Source organism: Microcaecilia unicolor, chromosome 1, assembly GCF_901765095.1.
Source record: "Microcaecilia unicolor chromosome 1, aMicUni1.1, whole genome shotgun sequence".
Lineage (NCBI taxonomy): Eukaryota > Metazoa > Chordata > Amphibia > Gymnophiona > Siphonopidae > Microcaecilia > Microcaecilia unicolor.
In genome coordinates, this window is record NC_044031.1 from 29,606,541 (window position 1) to 29,626,638 (window position 20,098).

At 47.3% G+C, this 20,098-nt stretch overlaps 1 protein-coding gene across 1 annotated transcript in view; it reads right to left on the reverse strand.

Moving 5' to 3' along the window:
- The window catches only part of LOC115462937 (zinc finger protein Xfin-like), a 117,252-nt gene extending 98,189 nt beyond the window's left edge, over nt 1-19,063 (reverse strand). The window contains exons 1-2 of the mRNA XM_030193074.1: nt 19,028-19,063; nt 5,830-5,956 (exon numbers count right to left, since the gene is read on the reverse strand). Of these exons, the coding sequence (XP_030048934.1) occupies nt 5,830-5,956; nt 19,028-19,054 (154 nt within the window). The 5' untranslated portion in view covers nt 19,055-19,063. The remainder of the gene's footprint in view (nt 1-5,829; nt 5,957-19,027) is intronic.
- Nucleotides 19,064-20,098: the final 1,035 nt, after the last annotated feature.

The window sequence follows — 20,098 nt, forward strand, 5'->3', positions numbered from 1 at the left end:
TCTGTGAGCCCCCGGTTATCTCTTCTTTGTCGCAGCGTAAATGGGCACAAAAAGGAAGACGAATCTTCAGAGCGATGCACTAAGCACAGCCAAAACAGTGGAGAACAACCACAACAGCAAACAATAATGGTGTGTAGTCAGGATGGTATCTTTCATTTTTAAAAACTCATCATCCTGACTACACACCACTATTGTTGGTTGTTGTGGTTGTTCTCCACTGTTGGACTGTGCTTGGTGCAGTGTAGATGTACATAAGTATTGCCATACTGGGACAGACTGAAGGTCCATCAAGTCCAGCATCCTGTTTCCAACAGTGGCCAATCCAGGTTACAAGTACCTGACAAGATCCCAAAACAGTACAACACATTTTATGCTGCTTATCCTAGAACTATGCAGTGGATTTTCCCCAAGTCCATTTTAAAATGGTCTATGAACGTTTCCTTTAGGAAGCCATCCAAACCTTTTTTAAACCCTGCTAAGCTAACTGCTTTTACTACATTCTCTGGCAACGAATTCCAGAGTTTAATTACACATTGAGTGAAGAAATATTTTCTCCGATTTGTTTTAAATTTACTACTTTGTAGCTTCATCGCATGCCCCCTAGTCCTAGTATTTTTGGAAAGGGTAAACAGACGCTTCACATCTACCCATTCCACTCCACTCATTATTTTATAGACCTCTATCATATCTCCCCTCAGCTGTCTTTCTCCAAGCTGAAGAGACCTAGCCGCTTCAGCCTTTCCTCATAGGGAAGTCGTCTCATCCCCTTTATCATTTTTGTTGCCCTTCTCTGTACCTTTTCTAATTCCACTATATCTAACACAAGCTTTAGTCGTATCACAACTAGACTACTGTAATGTTGTTTATTTGAATTCTTCAAACCATTTAATGAAAAGGGGGCAAACAATTCAAAACACTGCTATTTGCTTAATCTTCTCTCCTAAGAAATACCAAAGGATCTCTTCCTTGTATGTATTTCTACACTGGCTTCCAACTGAAGTCAGAATGCAATTTAAAATTTTCTGTATTCTTTATAAAAAATTTGTCTGGTGCAGCTCTGTTATATATGTACGAACATTTTATATTTACTAAGTCTCACAGATCACGCAGAGAAAGTATGTGTAATCCGTTCTGTTTTCCTTCTATTAAAGGCAAAAAGAGAACAAAAATTTTTGAATCTCTGTTTGCCTTTCAAGCGCAAAATTGGGAGAAGACTTAGGTAAGGCTCTGTGGGCCTCTTGTAATTATTTACGCCTATGTTTACTAAGTGGCGCTATGGGCGCTTTAGCATTTTTAACACATGTTAAATGCTAACGCGCCAATAGAAATGTATAGGCGCGTTAGTGTTTAACGTGCCTTAAATTTACAGGCGCGTTAAAAACGCTAACGCACCTTAGTAAACATACTCCTTAGATTTTAGGAGAAAAGTTAAAACTATACTGTTTTGCAAATAGATTCTAAATTAATCTGTTGGTACAAGTGTAAAGCAGTGCTGATAAATACTCTCTTTCTCATTATGTAAATCCCAGTTACATTTTCTGGTTCTCTTATGTAATCCGCTTAGAACTGTGTAGGTAATTTCAATGTTATGTTATGCACTGACGGGCAGGGAGACAATAATAAAACAGCAAGCTGCCAGCATGGCTTTCTCCATTGGCCCCTTAGAAAATCCCTGGTGTCTAGCAGCATCCACCACCCCCAGACCTGATCCAACCGACCCTTCAACTTAAAATACAATCCTGCTGTCTACTAGCACCCCTCTTTCCCCTGACCCAAGCCCCTTATCCCAGCTTAAAAGAAAACATTCCCTGATGTCCAGCAGCACCCCTCCCTCCCCCTGACCCAACCCCCCTTCCCCCAATTTGAAAAAAAACAATCCATGGTGACTAGCTGCTCCAGCCACCCCAACCACTGCTCCAGCTCCTCCTCCCAAAGTATACCATGAAAGAGGTAAGGTACAATACCGAGTCGCTCCTGCCCTCATCACTTCCATTTTGATAAGTGATGGCACCTGACCAAGCAAAAAGCAACCTTGGATGCACTGAGCATGGCCTGGTCTGTTATATAAGAGAATTTTTCCCATTTGGTACTGTAGGAAGAAATGCATCGGTTTTCAAGATGACGGCAACAGATGCAGGAACGAGTGGGCTTTGCTCCTGCCTCTTTCAAGGTATGATTTTCGTGGGGGGGGGGGGGGCTAGGGGAGGGGTTGTGTGGGGGTGGGTCGCTAGACAGCAGTGGTTTAGTTTTTCTTTAAGGTGGGGGGGGGGTGTTAGACTACCAAGGATTACTATTGGAAGTCGGGTGGGGGGGGCCACTACACTACCAGGAGATTTTAGTTTTGATCAGGATGTGGGTGGGGGTAGGAAGGGTTAGATCAGTTTGAGGGCTGGAGGGAGGGGGCTGCTGCTAAACTACTAGTTATGCAAAAACTATCAGGAGCAGAAGGTTCAGGTTCGGGGGGAGGGGGGGAGGGAGGGCTCTCCCTAAGCCTTCTATGCTGGTGGTAGATTTCTCTTCCTGCAGACCAGTGTTTCCCAAGTCGGTCCTGGAGCATCCTCTTGCCAGTCAGGTTTCAGGATATCCACAATGAATATGCATGAGATTGATTTGCATACACTGCCTCCAGGACCAACTTGGGAAACACTGCTGTAAACATAGCACGCAGATCTGAAGCTTCTCTGCATGGCTGGAGAACTGCTAATAGACCCTTTACCATGCATCTCAATATGCTGTGCACTGATGTCTACCATGCAAGTTAATTTGAGCACTGAACCCCTTTCTGCATCGTACAGACCATAATAAGCATGTAGACCGCTCATTAACCATGCACTTCTGCCCCTGGTAGATTTCTACATTGGCCCCACAGTGCTTTGTTAATCTCCGACAATGCAACATCTCTTGATTATAGTCACTAACCCTGAGAGATTTTTAAAACATAAAGGAATCCTGTGCCAAAGGAATGGATCCTCAGGAGCTTAGTCAAGATTGGGAGGCGGGGCTGGTGGTTGGGAGGCGGGGATAGTGCTGGGTAGAATTATACGGTCTGTGCCAGAGCCAGTGGTTGGGAGGTGGGGATAGTGCTGGGCAGACTTATACGGTCTGTGCCAGAGCCGGTGGTGGGAGGCGGGGCTGGTGGTTGGGAGGCTGGGATAGTGCTGGGCAGACTTATACGGTCTGTGCCCTGAAGAGCACAGGTACAAATCAAAGTAGGGTATACACAAAAAGCAGCAAATATGAGTTATCTTGTTGGGCAGACTGGATGGACCATGCAGGTCTTTTTCTGCCGTCATCTACTATGTTACTATCCTGCTTATAATCGAATGAGAAAAACGCCCAAGTTCCGACCTAAATCGGGAGATGGACGTTTATCTCACAAAAACGAATAAAGCGGTATAATCGAAAGCCGATTTTTGGACGTTTTCAACTGCAATCCGTCGCGGATGCGGACAAAGTTGATGGGGGCGTGTCAGAGGTGTGGCGAAGGCGGAACTGGGGCGTGGTTATCTGCCGAACAGAGATGGACGCATTTCACCGATAATGGGAAAAAAGTATGCGTTTTTAGCTAGAATTTAGGACACTTTTCCTGGACCCTGTTTTTTCACGAATAAGGCCCCAAAAAGTGCCCTAAATGACCAGATGACCACTGGAGGGAATCGGGGATGACCTCCCCTGACTCCCCCAGTGGTCACTAACCCCCTCCCACCACAAAAAATGAAGTTTCTCAACTTTTATTTTCACCCTCAAATGTCATACCCAGCTCCCTGACAGCAGTATGCAGGTCACTGGAGGAGTTGTTAGGGGGTGCAGTGGACTTCAGGCAGGTGGACCCAGGCCCATCCCCCCTACCTGTTACAATTGTGCTGCTTAATGCTTATTAGTCGTCCAACCCCCCCAAACCCACTGTACCCACATGTAGGTGCCCCCCTTCACCCCTTAGGGCTATAGTAATGGTGTAGACTTGTGGGCAGTGGGTTTTGAGGGGGATTTGGGGGGCTCAACATACAAGGGAAGGGTGCTATGTACCTGGGAGCTCTTTTACCTTTTTGTTTGTTTTTGTAAAAGTGCCCCCTAGGGTGCCCGGTTGGTGTCCTGGCATGTGAGGGGGACCAGTGCACTACGAATCCTGGCCCCTCCCACGAACAAATGCCTTGGATTTATTCGTTTTTGAGCTGGGCGCTTTCATTTTCCGTTATTGCTGAAAAACAAAAACGCCCAGCTCACACATTGTTGAATAAAACATGGGCGTCTATTTTTTCCCAAAATACGGTTCGGTCCGCCCCTTCACGGACCCGTTCTTGGAGATAAACGCCCATGGAGATAGGCGTTTTCGTTCAATTATGCCCCTCTATGTATATTTCATTGTGACAGCGAAGACAACACAGTGCTGTCTCTCCTTTATATCCCCATAATCTCTTTGTAACTTTCTCAAGCCAGCACTTTCCTAGCAACCTTTTTCTTTGCAGCCCAGGGATAAAATAGCGCTGGATTGCTCATGCGTTGTTTTCCTGCTGACATCAAGTGAGGCAGGGATAGGCTTTTTGGCTGTTTATTACAAACTTTCACTACGATTAGAGAAGTGGCTTGTGTTCCCTTTTCTCTTCTTCCCAAACTGGGTCCACCATGTCTTGTCCCATAGACACTGTTGCAGCCGAAATTGAACGGCACGAATGAAGATTGAGGCCCATTCCAGCCCTGCTGTCTTTTTATTCATTTAAAGGGACAAAATTGGAGACAGCCCTTATTTGCCATATTTTTGCCATTAGTTTTAAGTCCAAGGTACATCTCTACTGCCAGTGATATCAGCTAATAAGAGACTGATGAAAATAACCACACTTTTGATCAGATTTAAAGGCTGCCTAAATGTGATCTGTTGCTTTCAGGTCCTGATTATTTGTTATCTCTGTCCCTGGCTTTCAGCCTTGCTTCAAGAACTGGAAGAGGATTTGTCTCCAATTTAAAGGGGTGAGTTTGTAGACTACAGGAAGTACAGGAAACTTTTTCAAATTACTTCTATTACTTCTATTATTGGATCACCAAGACCTGTCGTTTCTTTCTTTACAACATCCGTAAAATCCGCCCCTTGCTTTCCGAGCACTCTACCAAAACCCTCATCCACACCCTTGTCACCTCTCGTTTAGACTACTGCAATCTGCTTCTTGCTGGCCTCCCACTTAGTCACCTCTCCCCTCTCCAGTCGGTTCAAAACTCTGCTGCCCGTCTCGTCTTCCGCCAGGGTCGCTTTACTCATACTACCCCTCTCCTCAAGTCCCTTCACTGGCTCCCTATCCGTTTTCGCATCCTGTTCAAACTTCTTCTACTAACCTATAAATGTACTCACTCTGCTGCTCCCCAGTATCTGTCCACACTCGTCCTTCCCTACTCCCCTTCCAGTGCGCTCCGATCCATGGATAAATCCTTCTTATCTGTTCCCTTTTCCACTACTGCCAACTCCAGACTTCACTCCTTCTGTCTCGTTGCACCCTACGCCTGGAATAAACTTCCTGAGCCCCTACTTCTTGCCCTTTTGCCCCATCCGTGACCATCTTTAAATCTAGACTGAAAGCCCACCTCTTCAACATTGCTTTTGACTTGTAACCACTTGTACCTCTCGCTTCTACCTACCCTCCTCTCCTCTTTCCTCTACACATTAATCGATTTGCTTGCTTTATTATTTTTATTAGATTGTAAGCTCTTTGAGCAGGGACTGTCTTTCTTCTATGTTTGTACAGCACTGCATACGCTTTGTAGCGCTATATAAATGCTAAATAGTAGTAGTAGTAAATAAGCCCTTGTGTCTACTAAACATACAGATAATGCAATCCTTACCTAGTGAGATCAGGGTCTCATAATTCTCCTTCATCACCTCCCTGTAAAGCTCCTTCTGACCTTCATCCAAATAGTCCCACTGCTCCTGAGAGAAGTGGACAGTGATATCCTCAAACGTCACTGGCTCCTGAAACACAAACCAGAAATAAGCTACTCAGTAACATGTGGAGGAGCTCAGAATGCATTAGAGTTTAGCTGACTTTATTCAACTGCTACACTGAGTTTCGAAAAGCCTTAAAATCTGTTTTATTCAAGAAATACGTCTTACCAAACTCCTCGTAAATCTGGTTCTCCAACACAACTTTTTCAGTACGTCTAACGTTAAACTGAAGTCCTTTTCACTGTGTCTATGTATTAGACTGGCTTATCTACCTGCTAACCCGCTCTGTAATCTGCTATGATGCTTGTCTCCCCAATGCAATCATGTTGAATTCTCTTTACTCTGTAATCCACTCTGAACCTCTCGAAGTGTGAGCGGAACACAAGCACCTAGAAAAGTAAAGTAAATATTAGGGAAACTAGCAGGCTTATTTTCGAAAGAGAAGGGCGCCCATCTTTCGATTATGCCGATTTGGGCGTCCTCAACTGCTTTCCGTGGCGGGGACAACCAAAGTTCCAGGGGGCATGTTGGAAGCATAGTGAAGGCGGGACTGGGGTGTGCTTAACACATGGGCGTCCTCGGCCGATAATGGAAAAAAGAAGGGCGTCCCTGACGAGCACTTGGACAACTTTACTTGGTCCATTTTTTCTTGCGACCAAGCCTCAAAAAGGTGCCCGAACTGACCAGATGACCACCAGAGGGAATCGGGGATGACATCCCCTTACTCCCCCAGTGCTCACTAACCCCCTCCAACCCTAAAAAAAAAACTTTAAAAATATTTTTTGCTAGCCTTAAATGTCATACCCAGCTCCCTGACAGCAGTATGCAGGTCCCTGGAGCAGTTTTATTGGGTGCAGTGCACTTCAGGCAGGCAGACCCAGGCCCATCCCTCCCCTACCTGTTACGTTTGTGGAGGAAACAGCGAGCCCTCCAAAACCCACCACAAACCCACTGTACCCACATGTAGGTGCCCAGGGCCGGTCTTAGCAAGTGCGGGGCCCTATGCAGACCAATTTGATGGGGCCCCACCCTAGCCCTGCCCCCATCCTAACTCCGCCCCACCTAGCTCCACCCCCACCCTAGCTCCAGGGCCGGTCACCCCTCCCTCCGAGCTCCCGGGCAGCTCCCTCCGAGCTCCAAGGCCCCCAGCTCCAGGGCTTCCCCCCCTAGGGCTCCCAGCTCCAAGGCCCCCCTCCTTCCCTCCCAGTCATTTTTTAACACCCCCCTCCAAAATCCAGTACTAGGTATGCCGAGAATACAAAACACTCAGGACCTATAGAGCAATTCTACCATACCATAAGCAGTCATTTCTATGAATCACACAAAGAAAAGGAAAACATCTTAAAACACTACAGTGAGCACTAGAACATCAATTCACCTATTGTAAAATGAAACCAGACAGAATAGTACAGATCGTCGATCCTGCACAGTCAATGCCAACTGAAAGCCATGTCTTTTTCACAAACACAGATGCATCCTAATCCACTACAGAATAAGTAGTAATATTTAAACTTTCTATCTAGACAAAAATTAAACTGAACCCCCAAGATGCCAGACTCTGCATACAATGCAACACCACAGAAACAGAAAATGTCCCCTAGTACTGTGCAAAATATAAAGACAGCAGATGTAAATTTGAAAAAATTAACAAATACCAATCACCACTTTACAAATTAACAAATAGAAATAAAACAAATATAGAACATAAAATAATACCATTTTATTGGACTAATAGATTTAGCTTTCAGAGGCCAAAACATCCTTCCTCAGGTCAATACAGTATAGTACTGTTACAGTATCCTGTCCTGACCTGAGGAAGGGGGTTTTGTTCTCCGAAAGTTAGCCAAAATGTATTAAAATTAGTCCAATAAAAAGATTACCTTGTTTACATGTTCTATTATAAACATTTATTAACACAGCTACAATACTACTTTATCCTAGAGCAAAAAAATAAAAATATATATTTTATTTACAGTTTGTCTCTGGTTTCTGCTTTCCTCATCTTCTTTTCACTGTCTTCATTCCATCCAGCATCTGTCTTTGGTTCTCTGCCATCCAGTGTCTGCCCTCTCTGCTGTTCCCTCCATCCAATGTCTGCCCTCTCTCCCTGCCCCTTCCATCCACATCTGCACTCTATCTCTGCCCCTTCCATGATCCATCCACCATCTGCCCCTGTCTGCCCTCTCTCTCTCCCCCATCCATTCACTGTCTGCCCTTTCTATCCCTTCCATCCACTGTCTGCCCTTTCTCTCTGCCCCTTCAATCCACAATTTGTCCTCCCTCTCGCTCCCCCATCCAGGATCTTCCCCTCTCTCCGCCCTCTTTTTCAGCCCCCAGTTCCAGCCCCACTATCCCACCAGTTCCCCATTTCAGCCCCAGCCCTTTTCTCCCACCAGTCCTGAGCTTCAGCCCCCCAGCCACTTCTCCCTGTCCCCTTTTCAGCCCTCAGTCCCCAGTTTAAGCCCCTGCCCCTTTTCAGCCTCCAGTCCCAGTACTAGCCCCCTTATCCCACCTACCCTCCTTTTCAGCCCCCAGTACCAGCCCCCTTCATCCACATGCCTTGTATTAGGGCCCCCCTTTTCAGAACCATTCTCCCACCTGACCCACGCATGCCCGATTTTCCCACCAGCCCCAGGCATGGCCCCCATTTTCCCATATGGCCCCTTCTCAGACCCCAGTGCCAGTCCCCTTCTCCCATCCAAGAACCCCCTCCCCACCCCCTTCTCCCATCCGTGAACTCCCTCCCCACCTCAGTCCGCTTCTCCCATCCAAGAACCCCAGTCCCCTCCCCACCCGTCCCCTTCAACCATCCAAGAACCCCCTCCCCACCCCCTTCTCCCATCCGTGAACCCCCTCCCCACCTCAGCTTTAGAAATGTTAAATAGTAGTAGTCTCCTTCCCATTTGAGAACCCCCTCCCCACCCTTCCCCCACCTGAGAACCCCCACCCCACACACCCTTCTTCCATCTGAGTCCCCCCCCCGACCCACCTACCAGCTCCGTTCTCCTCCTGCTGCCCACCACCCTCACTGCCTTTAAAAAAAGAATTTGGAAGCGCCGGAGGGCCAGGCAGCGCCTCGTGTCTGCCCTGCTACTAAAAATCTCTTTGTTGACGTTGTTGGGCCTTCTCACATTGAGTCCCACCCACCCTTGCGGTAATTGGAAGTTACCTCAGAGGAGGGTGGGACTCAATGTGAGAAGGCCCAACTACGTCGAAGAAGAGATTTTTAGTAGCAGGGCAGACATGAGGAGCTGCATGGCCCTCCGGCGCTTCCAAATTCTTTTTTTAAAGGTAGGATAAGTTGGGAGCAGCGGGAGCGGGGCACCCCCCACCCGCTGACATCTGGGGCGGACCGCCCCCACCACGCCGCCGTCGCGCGCCGTCCGAGGGAGGGAGGACTGAGGCTCGGGTGGTCGGGGCGACCTCAGGTGCGCCGCACGGGGCCCCCCTGAGCGCGAGGCCCTATGCGGCCGCCTCGCCTTAAGACCGGCCCTGTAGGTGCCCCCCTTCACCCCTTAGGACTATGGTAGTGTTGTACAGTTGTGGAGAGTGGGTTTTGGGGGGGTTTGGGGGGCTCAGCACCCAAAGTAAGGGAGTTATGCACCTGGGAGCAATTTCTGAAGTCCACTGTAGTGCCCCCTACGGTGCCCGGTTGGTGTCCTGGCATGTCAGGGGGACCAGTGCACTACGAATGCTAGCTCCTCCCACAACCAAAGCGCTTGCATTTGGTCGTTTCTGAGATGGGCATCCTCGGTTTCCATTATCACCAAAAACCGGGAATGACCATCTCTAAGGACGACCATCTCTAAGGTTGACCTAAATGTTGAGATTTGGGCGTCCCCGACCGTATTATCGAAACGAAAGATGGCCGCCCATCTTGTTTCAATAATAAGGGTTTCCCCGCCCCTTTGCCGGGACGTCCTGCGAGGACGTCCTCAGGAAAACTTGGGCGCCCCGTTCGATTATGCCCCTCTAGGTCTCCAGGACTCCTCTTCCCCAGAAATTGCCATGAGTGGGCCTGGACTCAGTTTCCTTTCATGCACTCCAGGGCTTGCAAATCTATCTTTGAGCTTAGGTCTACACACTTATACCAGCAAACAATAAGAGACAATGATCCCCAACTAAGCGTAGCAGTAGAAAAACAAGAAGACCAGCAGTCTGAAGAGATATGCAGTTTATCAAAACAGTCACTGCAGGATTAAATGTCAAAAGTATATCTTTGGGAAGTAACTGGGAAGCAAAGCTAGCAAGGGGTAAACTTTTACAGTCTGTGCTCTGATCATAGCTGGACAGATTTAGCTTCAGAAGTTGGAGAACAAGGACAGTGCTGGGCAGACTTCTACTGTCTGTGCCCTGATCATGGCTGAATAGCTTTGGATGGGCAGGAGTGAAGCTTTTCAGGGGCTTTGATGTTAACTTCAGAAATTTTAGAACAAGGACAGTGCTGTTCAGATTTCTAAGCTGTATGCCCTGAAAATGACAACGACCATCAAGACCAGGTATACATATGAAGTATCATATACTATATGTAATGAGTTTATCTTGTTGGGCAGACTGGATGGACTGTACAGGTCTTTATCTGCTGTCATCTACTATGTTACTATCTATATACCTTCACCACAATGTTATTCTACCTTGGAAAACACAATCAGTCAGGAATACCATTTCAAATAAGTTGCCATATAGAGGTTGGCCAGTGAGGGTGCCATAGTGGTTCCCACGGCAGTACCCTTTATTTGCTTGTAAAAGGTACCCTCAAAATAAAAATTATTCTCTTTCAATACCAATGCAGCCAGTCCCACCATCAATTCTGTTGGAATGCTTAGATTGGCTGTCCTTTTACTTAATGCTTCTCTAATAACATTCAATGCTTCATTTTGAAGGACATTCGTATACCGTATAAGGATTCCAAATCCAAAGTTACTAAGCGGATGTTCTGGTCTTTCAATTTGAGATCACAAAGGATGTTAATCAAATGCATAGTATCACACATGTAAGATGGAATTAGGTGTACCATGGTTCTGAGGAATGTGTCCACAAATACTGATAGTGGCTCTAATACAGATCCTATTCCTGATACAATTGGTCTTCTAGGCTGTTTCATAAGTGATTCGTGTATTTTAGGCCATACATATATAACTGGAATCCTTGGAAACTATACCAGCATAAAATTGTATTCTTTCAACGTAAGGAATCCTGCCTGTTTACCTATCTCCACAAAGGAATCAGTTTTCTTCTTCAAGGAATCAGTAGGATCAATTGTCAACTCTTTATAAAAAAAGATTTTATCAGGAACCTGTCTTTTTATTTCACTAATAGACTCATGTTTATTTATAACCATGATTTCTCCCCATTTATCTGCCTGTTTTATAACAATAGTGTTGTCATTTTTCAATGAATCAATTGCCTTCTTTTCAACTTTGGTTAAATTCTGAAAAGGTTGTTTTTACTCTCTTATTTCTCAATATCTTTTAATACTATATTCTCAAAAGCCTGAATTATCGGGTTGCTAGAGCCCAGGGGGTTCCATGTACTGTCCTTTTTCACTACCAAAATATCAATGCTTGGAACTCTCTGATGAGAAAAATAATCTATAATCATCAGTTTACATGTCAATTTGAATAAATCAACTCAAGTGTTTGTAGCATTATAGTTCGGTGTGGGTACGAATGACATAACCTTCTATACAGCTATCTGACAAACTGAATACTCTTTGGAGGGCTGTACCACTTTGCGTTACTGATCCAATATTTTTCTTGGTCTCTGTTCTGTAAATTCATTAATTGATGATGATATATAGGGCTCCTCTCCATGGACAGCTTTGGGTTTAAATATCCTGCATCTGTTTTATGACAGTAGTGTGTGTTCATACACACAGCTGTGCATGTATTGGCTCCATTCAGGAACCCCGATGAAGGCCATTGTGCCGAAACACAGCACGTGTTGGGTTTTGCCTGTATGTACAATTGACTAATAATTTGGAACATATATCCTTGGAATTTGGTATCTTTGAACTTGTGGTTATGGTGACTTCCACTCCTTGTTTGGTTTGTGTTAGAGAAGGGTATTTCATTCGTACCCACACCCAAGTATAGTGCTATGAGCACTCGAGATGATTTATTCAAATTGACATATAAACTGAAGATTATATACTACTGTGTTCCAAGCACTGATATTTCGGTATTGAAAAAGAACAGTACATGGAACCTCCTGGGCTCTAGCAACCTGAAGAATCAGACTTTTGAGAATATGGTATTACAAGATATGGAGAAATTAGAGAATATGTTCTTACTAGTAAAAAAGGCCCGTTTCTGACACAAATGAAACTGGCGCTAGCAAGGTTTTCCTCGGAGTGTATATGTTTGACAGAGTGTGTGTGAGAGTGACTGTGTGAGAGAGAGAGTGAATGTGCGAGTGTGTGAGTGTGACAGAGAGTGAGACTGGGTGCAAGTGTGTGTGTGAGAATGTGTGTGGCTGTGGCTGGGGCCCTCCCTCCCAGTTCCAGGGGTCCTCCTCCCAATTCCATGGTCGTCCCCCCTCCCTTCCTCACAATTCCATGGTGTTTCCCCCCCTCCCTCCCTATTCCATGGTCATTCCCCCCCTCCCTCCCTCTCTCCGAGTTCCAGGGTCGCTGTCCCCTCCCTTCCTCCCTCCATCCCTCCGAGTTCCAGGGTCGTCCCCTCCCCTCCCTCCCAGTTCCAGGGGCCGTCCTGCCAGTTCCAGTGCCCCTCCTCCCTCCTTCCGAATTCCATGGTTGTCGTCCCCGTCCCCTCCCTTCCCTCCGAGTTTCAGGGTCGTCCCCTCCCCTTCCCCCTCCGAGTTCCAAGGTCGTTCTGTGCCTCCCTCCCTCCGATTTTCAGGGTCCCCTCCCCCCTCCCTCCGCATGCCAAGGTCATTCCGTCCCTCCCTCCCTCCGATTTTCAGGGTCCCCCCTCCCTCCGAGTTTCAGGGCCCCCCTCCCCAGGGAGTTTCAGGGTCGTCCCTCCTTCCCAGTTCCAGGGCCCCCCGTCCGTCCTTCCCTTCCTCCCTTCCACTTCCAGGCCCCCGCCTCCGAATTTAAAAAGTCATGTTGGACTCACCAAGTCGAGGTTACGTCGTCTGCCAGTAGCGCTAAAAGCCGTGCAGCCTCGGCCCTTCTCTCGCTGTCTGTCTCTCAGCTCTGGTCCCACCCTCATTTCCTATTTCCGCAAGGGCGGGACCAGAGCTGAGAGACAGACAGTGAGAGAAGGGCCGAGGCTGCACGGCTTTTAGCGCTACTGGCGGACGACGTAACCCCTACTTGGTGAGTCCAACATGACTTTTTAAATTCGGAGGCGGGGGCCTGGAAGTGGAAGGGAGGAACGGACGGGGGAACCCTGGAACTGGGAGGAAAGTTAGGAAATGGTTTTTCCAACGTTCCAATGTCTCTGGTGACGTCAGCTGGTGGTTACGAACGCAGCCAGAGACATTGGAACGTTGGAAGTGCAAATTATATTAGATGTTGATCTTTCTCTTTTAGCTCTTTCTTCCCTTTCTTTTTCTGGCTCTGTCAACTCAGATTTCCAACACTTTCGCACCCCACAGTGCTCTATTTACTTCTTTTAACTTTTCAACTATCTACCAACTTCCATCGCCTTCGCTCACCCCCTAGCTCGGCCAGTTCTTGTCTCATTCCTTCCCCTGCCTCCAAATCTGTTCTATTTTTCCTCTACTCACCCTTACTGCATTTTTACCCTCTGTACATATTACTCTCCTCTCACTTATCTCCTTGGCAATCCCCCATAACCTTTCCTTTATGGTTTCTCCATTCCCACTTTCTCTCCTCCCTCCACTCCCCCCCCCCCCCCCCCATTTGTTGGCCAGAATCCTTTCCTCTTTCTTCCCTCCCTCCCTTCCTGCCCCTGTGGTCAGATATCTCTTCCCTCCCTCCCTGTCCCTGTGGTCCAGTATCTCTTCCTCTCTCTTCCCTCCCTCCCTGTCCCTGCACATTTACCATTCCCCAGCACTCAATCAATCAATGTAACTCATTCAATCAATGTATTTTAAAGAATTTCTTCAGTGGAGGGGAGGATTTTATGCAAAAAAAAAAGAAGGTGTGGGGGGGGGACCTGGAATGATCAGGTGCATCTTAGCCCAGTGGATTATAATGGGCACCTGTGTCTGATTAATAATTTGCAATCTATGTAAATATATTTGTATATGCAGGTTCAAGGTAACTTTTGTTTCCCATGGCTCTCTTTCTCATTTTTAGATTTCAGTGTCCTCTTTTGGGATACACTGAGTTGCCCATCCTAACAGTGAGCCAATGTGGTGACTTGAAAAGAGGGTTTGTTTGGAGATTCTGTGACTCCGGGGAAGCCACCTGCATATAAACAGCCACATAATACATCTGATGTAAATAAAGGCCACTGTTTACAAAGCCATGCTAGCGGCAGGCGGTGCGCTACTGCAGACACGGGACATTCACTTTGAAAGGGCTGTGTCAGTGTAACCCTTTGTATACTGGAGCTCAGAGTGGGAGGAGCCCAGTATGGAAAAGTCATCAGTCCATCTAGCACTTGAGAGTGACCCGATTTGTGGAATCTCAGTGTAGAGTGGAGCTGGTAATTAGTATATAAGGGAAGACAATATTATAGAATTTGTCCTTGGGAGCCTGTGTTTAAGAACTTCTGTACCCCCACAATGTGACCCGGTGAAACAGAGAGAAGGGTTACCTGCACGGCGAACATTACGTTCTGCTGATTCTGCCTTATTGAATCTTCCTAGCACACAGTAACCACCCCGCTCTATTACGTGAGGTAGTGCTTATTTCTGGCGTGCTCCTTATTTGTGGAACCAGTTACCAATTTCATTGTGGATGGAGACCTCCTTGAGTCAATTTAAAATGAAGTTGAAATAGTAACATAGTAACATAGTAGATGACGGCAGAAAAAGACCTGCACGGTCCATCCAGTCTGCCCAACAAGACAGCTCATGTGTGCTACTTTTTGTGTATACCCTACTTTGATTTGTACCTGTGCTCTTCAGGGCACAGACCGTATAAGTCTGCCCAGCACTATCCCCGCCTCCCACCACCGGCTCTGGCACAGACCGTATAAGTCTGCCCAGCACTATCCCCGCCTCCCAACCTCCAGCCCCGCCTCCCAACCTCCAGCCCCGCCTCCCACTACCGGCTCTGCTATCCAATCTCGGTTAAGCTCCTGAGGATCCATTCCTTCTGAACAGGTTGAAATTCTATTTTTTTCACAAGTCTTTGGTTCTCCAGAAGACCTGGAGACTGTTGGTAGTTTGCTTAAGTGGACAGGGGTTTGGAGATGTTAGTTCTGTGTGTAAGGTGCGAGTGTGACTGTTATTTACCAACTGGTGCTCTTTTCTGATTAATTTTAAATTGTAAGCCACTCTGGCCTTTTTGGTATATCAAACACTGTAAACTATTAACCTATTCAAAGTCAATTTTCTGTTATGCAGAAAATTTCAAAGCATGACCAAAGTATATAGTCTTTGACAGATGACTTTTATAATCTAGGCTGCATAGAGAGGGGTATAACCAGCAGAAGAAAGGAGGTGTTGATGCCCTTGTACAAGTCGTTAGTGAGGCCCCACTTGGAGTATTGTGTTCAATTTTGGAGGCAGTATCTTGCTAAGGATGTAAAAAGACTTGAAGCGGTGCAAAGAAAAGCTACAAAAATGGTATGGGATTTGTGTTACAAGACGTATGAGGAGAGACTTACTGATCTGAACATGTATACCCTGGAGGAAAGAAGAAACGGGGGTGATATGATACAGATGTTCAAATATTTGAAAGGCATTAATCCACAAAGAAACCTTTTTCAGAGACGGGAAGGTGGTAGACCTACAGGACAGGCAAAAGGGGTTTTGCACATGTGCATAACCCAAGAAGGAAAGGTTATCTGCTCTTGTGACTCTGTAAGATACTACTACTACTACTATTTAGCATTTCTATAGTGCTACAAGGTGTACGCAGCGCTGCACAAACATAGAAGAAAGACAGTCCCTGCTCAAAGAGCTTACAATCTAATAGACAAGAAATAAAGTAAGCAAATCAAATCAATTAATGTGTGCAAGAAGGAGGAGAGGAGGGTAGGTGGAGGTGAGTGGTTACAAGTGGTTACGAGTCAAAAGCAATGTTAAAGAGGTGGGCTTTCAGTCTAGATTTAAAGGTGGCCAAGGATGGGGCAAGACGTAGGGGCCTGAGACGCCATCAAAATTGTAGGCTGAGGCCTATCATGTCAACCATTACTTAGTTCTGTTAAAATAAAGTTCAGTTCAATTTCTTGACTCTCCTGACTACCGTGTGGTTCCTGGGTTTGATTCAGAGAGAGCCTGAAGTGAGTAATGCACATCCAGTCTCCCGAACCCCAAGGTCCACTCTCGAAGAAGACTAGAGAGCTTAGCCCGGCTACAAGTGAGAGAAGCTGGCTACATCAGAATTGCCGCATGGCTTTATAAACAGGAGGGATAGTTAATAAGAGACTCCTCATCACCTTTACATCACCAGTAGATGCGGCTGTTTAGAAGCAGAACGAATTACAGTCAGCAGCGGTGAGCACTCCTCACTGCCACCGGCTGGATAAGCCCAAGACATTCAATACTAGTTGATATTGAGATCAGTGTGAGGAGAACTAGGCAGTAAAGTGGATATCCCATGGCTTTTCCTACCATCTCTATGCTGATGACTCCCAAATCTACCTTTCTACCCCTGATATCTCACCTTGCATCCAAACCAAAGTTTCAGCGTGCTTGTCTGACATTGCTGTGTGGATGTCTCAACGCCACCTGAAATTAAATATGACCAAAACCGAGCTTCTCATTTTCCCCCCCAAACCCACCTCCCCGCTCCCCCCGTTTTCTATTTCTGTTGATGGCTCTCTCATTCTCCCTGTCTCCTCAGCTCGAAACCTTGGGGTCATCTTTGACTCTTCTCTCTCCTTCTCTGCTCATATCCAGCAGATTGCCAAGACCTGTCGTTTCTTTCTTTACAACATCCGTAAAATCCGCCCCTTTCTTTCCAAACACTCTACCAAAACCCTCATCCACACCCTTGTCACCTCTTGTTTAGACTACTGCAATCTGCTTCTTGCTGGCCTCCCACTTAGTCACCTCTCCCCTCTCCAGTCGGTTCAAAACTCTGCTGCCCGTCTCGTCTTCCGCCAGGGTCGCTTTACTCATACTACCCCTCTCCTCAAGACCCTTCACTGGCTCCCTATCCGTTTTCGCATCCTGTTCAAACTTCTTCTACTAACCTATAATGTACTCACTCTGCTGCTCCCCAGTATCTCTCCACACTCGTCCTTCCCTACACCCCTTCCCGTGCACTCCGCTCCATGGATAAATCCTTCTTATCTGTTCCCTTCTCCACTACTGCCAACTCCAGACTTCGCGCCTTCTGTCTCGCTGCACCCTACGCCTGGAATAAACTTCCTGAGCCCCTACGTCTTGCCCCATCCTTGGCCACCTTTAAATCTAGATTGAAAGCCCACCTCTTTAACATTGCTTTTGACTCGTAACCACTTGTAACCACTCGCCTCCACCTATACATATTAATTGATTTGATTTGCTTACTTTATTTTTGTCTATTAGATTGTAAGCTCTTTGAGCAGGGACTGTCTTTCTTCTATGTTTGTGCTGCGCTGAGTATGCCTTGTAGTGCTATAGAAATGCTAAATAGTAGTAGTAGTAGTAGTAATATTCAGCAACACTGTACTGTTATGTACCACTGCATATCCAGGGATGATCCTTAAATTTTATTTTCCAATTATGGAAAGAGAAAACCTCTCAGACGTTGTGATATGAAATCCAAACATGAGTCTGGGAACAGAGCAGATCTCTTCATAAAGGTAGTTAGTAAACCCCAATAACTCAGTTATTTATGTAAATAAAATAATAGAAGTGTGAGATAGGAAAGAAGTGTTTTTCACCAGAACCCTTTAATTTTTATTTCTCTACTGTACTGTATAATTCTTTTTACCACTTTTGTCTATCCTAATTAGATTGCAAGCTCTGTAGAGCAGGGACTGTCTCTTCATGTTCAAGTGTACAGCACTGTGTATGTCTCCTAGCGCTATAGATATGATAAGTAGTAGAGAGAGGGGAGGCAGGAAAGAGGGAGGAGGGAGGACTGTGAATCTAAAGAGATCAGAGTTAGCAGAAACTGAGAAAATCATAAAGACAGAAAAAAGCCCGAGGGGTTGCAGGGAATAAAGAGCAGAACTGTCTTTTGTGGAGCCCCTGGAACTGATTGCGCAGTGCCAGGCTCATTTCTTCTTCTGCTTGTGTATCAGAGGTTGCATGACATTGCCTGGCACTGCATCCCCTGCTGCCCACCTCCTGCCAGTCTCCTACCTGCTGAGCACAAAGCCCTGCAGCCATTCTCCTGCCCTTCTCCACAGCACCATTTCCAGCCCTGTGAAGGGAGGGGAACCAGGAAGAAGAACTTTCCATGCACCATGTGTGTATCAGAGGTTGCATGACATTGCCTGGCACTGCATCCCCTGCTGCCCACCTCCTGCCAGTCTCCTACCTGCTCAGCACAAAGCCCTGCAGCCATTCTCCTGCCCTTCTCCACAGCACCATTTCCAGCCCCTGTGAAGGGAGGGGAACCAGGAAGAACTTTCTTTTTCATCTGCTTGCTCCATGCACCATGTGTGTATCAGAGGTTGCATGACATTGCCTGGCACTGCATCCCCTGCTGCCCACCTCCTGCCAGTCTCCTACCTGCTGAGCACAAAGCCCTGCAGCCATTCTCTTGCCCTGGCTCCCTCTTTGCTGGGTCAGGAGCAGCAGCCCTGTGAAGGGAGGGGAACCAGGAAGAAGAATTTTCTTTTTCATCTGCTTGCTCCATGCACCATGTGTGTATCAGAGGTTGCATGACATTGCCTGGTACTGCATCCCCTGCTGCCCACCTCCTGCCAGTCTCCTACCTGCTCAGCACAAAGCCCTGTAGCCATTCTCCTGCCCTTCTCCACAGCACCATTTCCAGCCCTGTGAAGGGAGGGGAACCAGGAAGAAGAACTTTCCATGCACCATGTGTGTATCAGAGGTTGCATGACATTGCCTGGCACTGCATCCCCTGCTGCCCACCTCCTGCCAGTCTCCTACCTGCTCAGCACAAAGCCCTGCAGCCATTCTCCTGCCCTTCTCCACAGCACCATTTCCTGCCCCGGCTCAGTCTGTGAAGGGAGGGGAACCAGGAAGAAGAACGTTCTTTTTCGTCTGCTTGCTCCATGCACCATGTGTGTATCAGAGGTTGCATGACATTGCCTGGTACTGCATCCCCTGCTGCCCACCTCCTGCCAGTCTCCTACCTGCTGAGCACAAAGCCCTGCAGCCATTCTCCTGCCCTTCTCCACAGCACCATTTCCAGCCCTGACTCAGGAGCAGCAGCCCTGTGAAGGGAGGGGAACCAGGAAGAAGAACTTTCTTTTTCGTCTGCTTGCTCCATGCACCATGTGTGTATCAGAGGTTGCATGACATTGCCTGGCACTGCATCCCCTGCTGCCCACCTCCTGCCAGTCTCCTACCTGCTCAGCACAAAGCCCTGTAGCCATTCTCCTGCCCTTCTCCACAGCGCGATTTCCAGCCCTGGCTCCCTCTTTGCTGGCTCAGGAGCAGCAGCCCTGTGAAGGGAGGGGAACCAGCAAGAAGAACTTTCCATGCACCATGTGTGTATCAGAGGTTGCATGACATTGCCTGGCACTGCTTCCCCTGCTGCCCACCTCCTGCCAGTCTCCTACCTGCTGAGCACAAAGCCCTGCAGCCATTCTCCTGCCCTTCTCCACAGCACCATTTCCTGCCCCGGCTCAGTCTGTGAAGGGAGGGGAACCAGGAAGAAGAACGTTCTTTTTCGTCTGCTTGCTCCATGCACCATGTGTGTATCAGAGGTTGCATGACATTGCCTGGCACTGCATCCCCTGCTGCCCACCTCCTGCCAGTCTCCTACCTGCTGAGCACAAAGCCCTGCAGCCATTCTCCTGCCCTTCTCCACAGCACCATTTCCAGCCATTGCACTCTGCTAGTCTGCTTCTCTCCAATAGCTCTTCAGACAGTCAGAAAAGGGGGAGGGAAGGGAGGAGGGGGAGGTCTGGTGACAGATCAGAGAGAAGAGAAGCGAGAGACAAGGAGGAAGGGAGGTCGAGGATACCCGCCTCTGACTGCTGCCATCTCCTGGCC